The sequence below is a fragment of the Nicotiana tabacum genome, chromosome 22 (genome assembly GCF_000715075.1).
Source record: "Nicotiana tabacum cultivar K326 chromosome 22, ASM71507v2, whole genome shotgun sequence".
Classification (NCBI taxonomy): Eukaryota; Viridiplantae; Streptophyta; class Magnoliopsida; order Solanales; family Solanaceae; genus Nicotiana; species Nicotiana tabacum.
The window spans coordinates 171061836-171072519 of record NC_134101.1 but is presented as its reverse complement, the minus strand read 5'-3'; the positions used below and the strand labels follow the sequence as shown (position 1 = coordinate 171072519).

The 10684-nt window shown below is 38.3% G+C and overlaps 2 protein-coding genes across 2 annotated transcripts; one reads left to right on the top strand and one right to left on the bottom strand.

Moving 5' to 3' along the window:
* Window positions 1–410: 410 nt before the first annotated feature.
* Window positions 411–1556, bottom strand: LOC142176156 (serine/threonine-protein phosphatase 7 long form homolog). Its single transcript, XM_075243240.1, has 2 exons — window positions 1056–1556; window positions 411–653 (listed from the first exon to the last, which is right to left on the bottom strand). Exons 1-2 carry the CDS (start codon window positions 1554–1556, stop codon window positions 411–413), a joined length of 744 nt encoding a protein of 247 aa, XP_075099341.1.
* Window positions 1557–4341: 2785 nt separating this feature from the next.
* LOC107803940 (uncharacterized) lies at window positions 4342–10684 on the top strand. The gene is made up of 6 exons (XM_075244395.1): window positions 4342–4860; window positions 5375–5586; window positions 9155–9437; window positions 9522–9607; window positions 9714–9805; window positions 9919–10684. The coding sequence occupies exons 1-6, from the start codon at window positions 4501–4503 to the stop codon at window positions 10179–10181; spliced, it is 1296 nt and encodes a 431-aa protein (XP_075100496.1). The 5' UTR covers window positions 4342–4500; the 3' UTR covers window positions 10182–10684.

Genomic DNA, 10684 nt, shown 5'->3' with positions numbered 1-10684 from the left:
TCCAACCTCACGACATCTCTCGCCTGAAACAGGGTCCGACGAGCCAACTGTGCCACCCGCCGGCCATAGTCAACGACTGCAGGGATGTCGGTATGCTGCTGCATCTCCTGTCCCAACTAGTAGAGGTGATGATGCCCAATAGCCTGTGAAATATTTAAAATATTAATTAAATAACGCAATATAACAATTATACGATATTAACAAGCCAAAAAACATACCAGTGCCTCGTGTCTCCCGGCGTATGGTCTGTAGCGCTCGCCAAGTACATGAATGGGGTTCCCGATAATCAGTCGGGTGTGACGGCGGTACCATGATGCATACATATGAATAGTGGCCTCCTGGGTAAATGTAGGTGCTGGCGGAATACGGTCAGCTCGGTGCTCCTCCCAAATAAGGACCTGCTGCTCCAACTATCCCATATATATATCGTCCAGCCTGGCACGGTCATCCCGCTGATAGTGTATAGCCACCCATCCAGGATCCCTAGGTATAGGCTGGGGACGGTGAAACTGGCGAAGCACACGCTCTGTGGCATGATACTCAACCATATCGAAGAAGATCATCGGGACGGAGGTGCTCCAAAGCATTCGATCGACTGAGCAATAAAAGGGCAGCTGAGCTACCAACTCGTCGTTGTATGGCGTCCAGATGAACTGCCAAATAATAACATAAAAGTGAGTATGCACAACACAACTCAATTTAAACAAGTAAGTGTAGGTACATATCTACATGTCCGTCCACCAGCATATCTAGCACATCCCTGATAAGGGGGAGATTATGATGAGCATCGGTCCCTCGGTAGTTCCCACGCCGGAGAATCCACCAAGAAGCTAGAGGGAGAAACGGATAAGCCTCAACAGGCGCAAGTGCTGGTAGAGGTGGCTGCAACGGCATGATCCGCTGCCAGGCCCAAACCTAAGATAAAAGGTTGATGTAAAATTTATGAGTCATTTCGACCATATAGAATTCGGAGAAATGAACAGAGTATTCGAAAATGTTGTCACCTGTAGGAGGGGCAGAAAACCACATATGTCCACCGCTGGGCCCATGCTTGCCCGACACATGCTCCTATACAGGTATGCGAGAACAGCAGCACCCCAACTGTACTGGGGTAAACCATCCAACTCCTGAAGATGATGGAGAAAGCGCATACTCACTTTACTCCCCGAAGTGTTCGGGAATAAGACACACCCGAAAAGCAGGAGCAGCGCCAACCGCGTGTACCTTTCAATATGGAGATCCTTCGTCTCGTCGGTAATGTCTGGGTGCAAAAACGCCATATGATCTCTGATGGCTGACAAAGCAACGCGACTGCCCCCAGCGTCACCCTGAGGTCTATAATCAGTAAAATGCATCATCATATCCAAAAATTGTGCACGCATCATGGATCTAATGTACTGGGGCAGTGCTGCGGCCCGTCCATCTACGCGCAGCCCGTACAAAACCTGAACATCCTCCAGCATGATAGTAGCCTCTCCAGTGGGCAAGTGAAAAGTGTGCGTCTCCGGTCGCCACCGCTCTACCAAGGCCGTGATGAGAGACCAATCAAGCTGCATCCGTCCAAGCTAAAAAATCGCATAGAAGCCCGTAGCCTGTAGGCATGCGACTACGCGGGCATGGAAAGGATGCTCCCCGATGAACTCCCGTAAATCGTCAGGTCTCTTGGGGCGGAGAGGCTGCATCGATAGCTGTCCCTCCCATACAAATGAGGACCTATGGTCACCCTGCAACACTAGTAGCTGATCCTCGGCAGGTCCGGGATGCGCAGGCGGAGGAAAGTCCATGTCGTTTACTATAATTTAAACAAAATTAATTGTGTGTGTTTGCTTAATAAATTAAATAATTAATTATGTTTAAAATTGGACTGATTAATTATGTATGGGTTCCAGGCTCGATATTTGAGGCCCGATAGCATCGAGTTATCCTTAATTATTATGCGTGTCAATTTCAACATTTTTAGAATTGTGTCTGTTAGCTTAATAAATTAAATAATTAATTATGTTTACAATTGGACTGAATAATTATGTATGGGTTCCAGGCTCATTTTTTGAGGCCCGGTAGCACCGAGTTATCCTTAATTATTATGCGTGTCAATTTCAATATTTTTAGAATTGTGTCTGTTAGTTTAATAAATTAAATAATTAATTATGTTTACAATTGGACTGAATAATTATGTATGGGTTCCAGGCTCGATTTTTGAGGCTCGATAGCACCGAGTTATCCTTAATTATTATGCGTGTCAATTTTAACATTTTTAGAATTGTGTGTGCTAGCTTAATAAATTAAATAATTAATTATATTTACAATTGGACTGAATAATTAGTATGAGTTCCAGGCTCATTTTTTGAGGCCCGGTAGCACCGAGTTATCCTTAATTATTATGCGTGTCAATTTCAACATTTTTAGAATTGTGTCTGTTAGCTTAATAAATTAAATAATTAATTATGTTTACAATTGGACTGAATAATTATGTATGGGTTCCAGGCTCATTTTTTGAGGCCCGGTAGCACCGAGTTATCCTTAATTATTATGCGTGTCAATTTCAACATTTTTAGAATTGTGTCTGTTAGTTTAATAAATTAAATAATTAATTATGTTTACAATTGGACTGAATAATTATGTATGGGTTCCAGGCTCGATTTTTGAGGCTCGATAGCACCGAGTTATCCTTAATTATTATGCGTGTCAATTTTAACATTTTTAGAATTGTGTGTGCTAGCTTAATAAATTAAATAATTAATTATATTTACAATTGGACTGAATAATTAGTATGAGTTCCAGGCTCATTTTTTGAGGCCCGGTAGCACCGAGTTATCCTTAATTATTATGCGTGTCAATTTCAACATTTTTAGAATTGTGTCTGTTAGCTTAATAAATTAAATAATTAATTATGTTTACAATTGGACTGAATAATTATGTATGGGTTCCAGGCTCGATTTTTGAGGCTCGGTAGCACCGAGTTATCCTTAATTATTATGCGTGTCAATTTTAACATTTTTAGAATTGTGTGTGCTAGCTTAATAAATAAAATAATTAATTATGTTTACAATTGGACTGAATAATTATGTATGGGTTCCAGGCTCATTTTTTGAGATAATTTTACAACATATAGGAATTTGTTACTTTTGTAAGTTTATTGTTATAATTAAATAATTAATTTTTGTAAAGTGTAATTGGATAGAGTTTGCAGTTACTACATACTTAAACTACATAGACTCTACGTTAAAAGGCTCTACATTTTACTACGCTAAAAGGCTCTATATTTTACAACACTAACAGGTTCTATATTTTACTACAGTAAAAGGCTCTATATTTTACTACGCTAAAAGACTATTTATTTTACTACGCTAAAAGGTCACTATTACATATAAAAACAACTAACATAAAATACAAATATGAACAACAAACAAAATAAATAATATTAATTTTTTAACAATACAAATAATTTATCAAATTTTAACAATTTTTTGTACCAAAGCTAATAAATCAATCCGGGTATAAATAAGATACAAATTTAAACACAAACATAACACAAATTAACATGGAAACACATTAAACAATACAAATATGCATGTACTATACGAGTTTCGACATAAACAAAATTGAAATACCTCGATTTAAGTTTTTTAAATTTGATTGAAATCGAATTTTTGCACTCAAAAGAAGGAATCCAAAGCTTGTCTTGTATGTGGGACCTACACTCCTTGCTCTTTAGGTGACGGGTGGGTCCCAATTTTTTTTTTAAAATTTTTTGAAGTTTGACGCGGGAGGGGGGGACCAGCAGAATCGAAGGTTTTTGGTTTCCTTCGGTTCAGTGGTTCAAGGAAGAAGAAGGGGCTATATTTTATTGAAGCTGTTCACAGTATTATACTGCATTTTAAGTAAAACGCAGTATAATATTGCGAACAACTTTAATAAAATATAGTTGGGCCCAACATCTTAGTAAAACGCAGTATAGTACTGCGATTTACAAAAAAAAAAATTTTACAAAAACGCAGTACTATACTGCGAATTACTTTAACGGCAAAATTTCCGTTAAAGTAATTCGCAGTATAATAATGCGTTTTAGTCATTTATGTAACTTTTTTTTAAGTAGTACAAAAGTATTTTTTGTTCAAAAAATGATTAAAAAGGTTTTGGACTCGGTAAAACACAGTGTTTCTAATTGGTTGAAGGCAAAGAGTAATACACGCGTCACAAAACGACTGCTCATGAAAGTGAAAGCTCAAACCCCTTTTCTCCTCTCCACAACTCGGTCTCCTATTTTCCTTTTTCCTTTTTTTTTTCTTTTAAATTTTTATTTTTTCGCCTTCAGAAACTCCGAAAAATCAACAAAAGTTTCAACCTCCAAAAACCTCCAAAACCCTAATCAGATTTTCATATTTCCACACTTCAATTCAATCCCATTTCACAAATCTATCAATTTTCGCCAACTTAATTTCACCATTTTAGACTCGTTAAGCAGCTTAATTAACTACACACACAAATTTGGGAGTAATAATGGCTGGTTCTGGAAGCTTCGCGGTGTCGCGGAGTCATGGCGGTGACCGATTCTACAATCCTCCTGCTATGCGCCGGCACCAGCAGATGCTATTACAACAGCAACAGCAGCAGCAGTTACAGAAACAACAACAACAACAGCAGCAGCAGTTGCAGAGAGCAGCTAATAAAGCTGAGGCGCCTGCTGCTGAGGCGGCTGGGAACCGGACGGACTCGGACGATTCGACTACGACATTGTCTAAGACGCCCTCCGTTTGCTCCGCTGCTTCGCCGCCACGGCCGCCGCCAGTAAATGTTACTAATTTGGATAGTTTGATTGAATCTGTTACTCCCTTCGTGCCCGCCCTGCATTTTTCTGAGGTATAAGAGGTGTTTCAGTTATTTCTAAGTTATAAGTTACTAGCAGTTTTTTTTTTACAAGTAACACAATCTTTATAGTAGCAGGATTTTGCTTTTTCATTTTGCTCTGCTCAAACTATCGTCCTTGCTTGCATATGAGGCGAGATCTATTTATAGATTTCAAGTTTTTATTTTTCATTAACGTTCCTCTTTTATAGTTGGAGTGGAATGGATATTGAAGAATCACATTAGCCAAACCAGTTTGTGATTTAGGAGTAATAGTTATAGTAAAGGTAGTAGTTGTTGTTCTCATATTTAGGAAGCAAATGCTGTTTGATTTGCTTTCAAGATTTTAAGATTTCTGGTTTAGATGTCAAGATTTTATGTTTTCTTCACATTTCTCACGTTTAGGAATCAAGTGGTGATTTTATTTTTTTACCGATATGCATTAATTTTGCGATTTATTTGTTGCATTAAGAATGAATAGCATCAAAACGAAGAATACTTATCAATTTATCAAGCTTTGTATGGACAGGTGAATGTAAGAGGCCGTAGAACTAGGGAAGCAGAGTCAAATCCCTATTATTGCCTTGGGGATCTCTGGGAAGCTTTTAGTGAGTGGAGTGTCTATGGAGTGGGCGTACCACTATTGTTGAATGGGAAAGACTCAATTATACAGTATTATGTTCCTTTCTTATCCGGCATCCAGTTGTATGTAGATCCATCTAAGCCATCTTCACGCCTTAGGTAAGCCAACCTTTGATGTTCTTTTTCTATTTTCGTGCTAATTAGTCTTTTAATTGGTATATAGTTATTCACCATTTCTCCGAATGCTTATTCTGCTTGCCATCTAAATTGGTATCCACTTTAGCCATGCTTCGTAATTTTTCAATTGCTCAGTTCAGTTTGAGTGGGTTACAAAAATATATATTCAATTTGAGCGGATTACAACATAGACGCACAAGCTTTAACTTGGACGTGCATTGAGTTCACTGTTTCAATTGCCTAATTCCTTGAGATGAGGATATTATTGTTGTTCCATTGCCACAAAACGCTCTTAAAGGAACCATTGCAATAAAAATGCTCCAAAATTGGTTCTTCTTTTTCCTATGTTGTTGAAATCACCCCCCTTATGAGAGACTTTAATAACTCTCCATGCCGCAAATGGGATGTTGGGATGATTAGGATGAATAGAATCTTCAGAGGGAATAGGATTCACTTGGAATCATGGATTTTATGACGTTGAAGTGTAGTTTAAGACACTGCTATTTGGTAGTCATTTATGGGAATATCTTTTCATTGCAAATGATGCCTTAAAATAGAAGCTAAGGGGTAGTTATTTCATAATTTTGCTTAGGATGGCGATCTATTCTTTTTGATAACTTACCACGTTTACTAAATTGCATGTGATGGTTGACTGTTTTATATTGCAGTCTGTTATTTTGTCCATATCATCTATCCACAGCCTCCAACTCTTGGAGGGATATTTCGTATGCATTTTGTGGAAGTGTGATGTGATTCATAGAAAGCTTTATGCTGCTTGTTGAAGAAAATTGAGAGTACCAACTTGATAGGTACATTAAATAGACAAGAGTATATTGAGAGTATCAACTTGATGGTTGCATTAAATTATTTACGATTTACCTTGTTGATGGTTCTCGGTGGTGTTAAAATTTTTAGGGTTTAGCTAACGTGCATTCTAACCATATGCTATAATTTTATGGAGTTCTTTCTATACTAGTAAACTACAAGTATGTCTTGCATATTCTTAGTGGTTGTGTAGCACTTTCTTAGTTCTTCTTGTTCATCAATAATATCTTACCTTATCAAAAAGAAAAAAAAGTATGTCTTGCATATTCTACCTTAGAGAATGGATTAAGGTAACAAATTTGATGGATGCCTTAAATCCTAAGTTGCTCGGACTCGGGTGCGAGCATCCGATACGGACACGGATCCGAGTGTCGGATTGGGCAAATATAAATTTTAAGATTCGAGGGTGCGAATCCAAGTATAGATACTGGTGCGGGAATTTGGATAAAAAAATTCAAAATTATAAAAAAATAGAGATATAAAGAGAAAAAGAAAGCCATTCAAGGCGTTCCACCAACTCTCCATCTATATCGTTGCTACTGTCTACCAGAAGTTCAAACTCAGAACACGACCCCTTGAATTCTTGATTTTTCTCAAACACAAAGCAGCATAATACGAGACAAAAGTACTACAATAATGAAGGTATGCCATTTCCCATGTCTTAAATCTATTTTATTTTTAATTTTTAGAAATCAAAATCTCAGGCCCCCTCCCCCCAAATTTGTCGATGGACTCAGCTTAAAGTATCCGAAGTTAGTTGACCGAATCCGGGACGTAGCCCGCACCAAAAATGAAGAGTCCGCGACTTAGCTTAAATCTTCCTCACTGATGGTATTAAATAGTTTTTAATTTTTGCTCCGAATCTGAGCTGGCACAAAAGTTAAAAGCTTCTGAAGTCTAGACCGACAAAGATAAATCATAACAGAAAACTGAGACCTGCAACATCCTTAATGAGAATTTCCCTGTCCTTAAAGGCCTCTATGGTTCCTGGTCTTCTCCATTACGGGAGCTTATTTCTTAAGTACAACATTAGTTAGTATACTCATATGAGTTAATATACTAATCAAAAACAATAAAACACTAGTTAATATACTCAAATGACATCAATAGAGCCTTCACATTTCACCTAATGTGCTCTTGGTTACTTGCATTTGCTCGTTCTCATTTATTAGCCCCCCACCCCCCACCCCCCACCCCCAACACACACACACACACACAAAACCCTTGCCTGTGTGAAAATATCTCTCTGAAGTGTAATAAGTAGCAGTGTTTCACTGGCTTGCTCCCTCTTGATCAATGATCATACTCAACGCGCACTCAAGCTTGTGCTGTTAATAAAATAAATATATTAGGTAATACAATAAAAGAAATACTAGGTAATATGATCATATTCTACTAGTTGAAGTTGTGTTCCAATAGTGGCAGATCCAACATGGACTTGAATAAAATCTGCTTACATCTTGCTTTGTGGAAAGAACTTCTTGCAGAACCAGGAGTAATTAAGCAGCAGTCATCCCTGTGTTTAGATGGCTCTTTCCATTAATAAATCAAAGTTCCATTTGATCTTTGAATGAATTCCTGGTCAGTTGTGCATGCTGCTTGTAATTGCTGTTCCTTATGATGATGCTTGTTAATCCGAAAAAGTTATAATGTAATGATACATTAACATTTTGTTTATGTTGCAACCACAACTTCTTTTCTCGCATTGCATGACTTGTCTGAACATTGTTGAGACTCTACTCTGGATGCCCTTTAAGCTTCATTATTACTTAACTAATAGCGATATTTTAACATCTTTCGCGTCATCTCTCTAACCATTTAAAACATTTTTAACCAATTGGATTATTGCCAGTTTCGAAGTAAATGCATGGTTTTCTCTCCTTATTTTGCTATTAATATCTTTCTGCTGTGTTGAGGGTGTGTTAAAATGCGGGTGTACTTTACCCTACAGGCTTACCTGGATAGGCTATTCGGTGATCCCTTGCTTGGTAAATGGTGGATGTACCTTTTTGAAGGCACCAGCAATTTCACAAGTTTCTGAACTAATTTCTTCTGCAACTCATCTTGGTGCTGCTATTCCTTTTTCTGAAACTAAACTTTTTGGTTTCAAGACAAATTTTGCATAGACAACTTGAGACTTTTTATCTGTTTGGCACTTTCCATAGGCTAGTAGAATGGTTGATGTTAGAGATTCATGATCTGTTTCATGATATTACCATTTCGTGGTAATGAAACACACATGCCAAATTAGTGCAGGTTTCCAATTTTCCGGGGTTTTAGTTTTATTATGATACTTGTGAGATGGGAACCTGGAGCAGCACTTGAAAATTGTTCAGTGAGAAACAGGGTTAGCTTCGGAACTGTAGACACCCACTTTAGCTACTAAAGTGGCTAAAGTAACTTGGTACTTGGTGCATCTTCCATATTTGATGGTGAGACTTGTTCTTTTAGTACTTATGTGGACCTTTTCTCCAGAAATAGCATATCGAAGAAGAAGCTTGTCAACATATTATGATTTTTACTTGTCAGAAAAAAGATATTTATGTGTTTGGTCCAAGCCGATTAACTGATTGCTATTATTGTCTGTTATTGTGAATATTAATTGGATATTTTAGCTAATGTTTCTTTCTTTCACGGTTTCACCTAAAGAAAACTTCATCTGGCACAGTTGGGAATTTTAACATGAATCCTACCTTGTATCTTGTGTTCCTTTTGTTTTATCCAGGAGGCCTGGTGAAGAGGGTGATGCTGACTCATCAAGGGAGACCAGTAGTGGTGGAAGCAGTGACTGTGATGAGAGGCGGTCCAAATCCTCTTCCGATGGGCTGTGGAACCAGCACAGCCTTGTAAATCAAAATGCCCAGCAACTAAATAGACTATCATTGAGGGACAAGTCTGTCACGGGTTCATCGAGCGATGAAGCTGAAATTTCGAATTCTCTTGGGGTGCTCTTGTTCGAGTATTTGGAACAGGAGCAACCACATCATCGAAGACCATTGGCTGACAAGGTAACTCGTTTATTAGTGTTTGAAACGAATCACTTCTTTGTCCTAAATGCGTATTTTGTTCTGCATTCATATCTTCTTTTTCAGATAGCAGTTCTGGCATCTCAATTTCCAGTGCTGAAGAAGTGCAGGAGCTGTGATTTACTGCCTTCTAGTTGGATTTCTGTAGCTTGGTATGTTTACAACCCTGTAGAACTTAAGAGTAATTTGCAACATGATGAGGATATTTGAAGCTCTTATTTTGCATTTTAGTTTGTGACTGCTGCAAGTGTGTTGTAGGTATCCAATATATAGAATACCCATGGGTCCCACGTTGCGGGATCTGGACGCTTCTTTCTTAACCTTTCATTCTTTGTCCACACAATCCAGAGGTATGTCCTCCGCCCTTTGTGTGCAAACAGACAGATTTATGTTTTTGTTGTATGCATGTGTGTTTCTACTTCCTAGTGCTTCTTCTGAAGTAATGTTTCTGTCATTTTCTTAGCTCTGAGTACAGTTCAGCCACGCTACCATGGTGCAACTGGCAGGAAAGTTCTTGGCAATGTAAATGCGTGCTCAAGAATTTCGTTACCAGTCTTTGGCCTTGCCACATACAAACTGAAAGGGTCAATCTTGAGTCCATGTGGACCTCATGAATCCGAGCAAGAAGATTCTCTATTGCAAGCTGCAGACAGTTGGCTTCGACGCTTGCAGGTTATCCTTCCCGATTACCAGTTTTTCCGTGTGCACTATTCTCCATGGAGATGATCCAGCTGTTGAAGCTCCTATTTTTTGCTGATAATGGGGAGAAATTTAGATTGTCAGTTTGGTTAAAAAGTTTTGAGATCTAAAACCCCAGCCTTTGACCAATCTTGGTCAAAGATCCATATCTCCATTAAGCCTTCCATTTTTGGGTGGAAGGTTTTTGTATTGGATTGAGGGAGAAAAAGATAGGCCGGGCGTGATAACTCTCAGTGAGTCTATTGGACGCTCACAGTGGAAAAGCTGCTGCTTTGTACTTTATGATTGTTTCCTGAAATGTGGCAGGACTCCTCATTACCCTGCCTTCTTTACTTTGCTGGGGTGGATAAAATATAATCTTCTGATATGGATAGGCCTGTTGTCTTTGTTGAGTCAGGAGCAGAAGTTCTTGACAAGTGATAGTGACGAAAGATTTGGAACCTGTATTTTCAGATTGCACATAAAAATTGATAGAAATACTTTGTTTTAGTTTGTCAAATTCATACAAGAAGTACGTTGTGTTCCTGAAA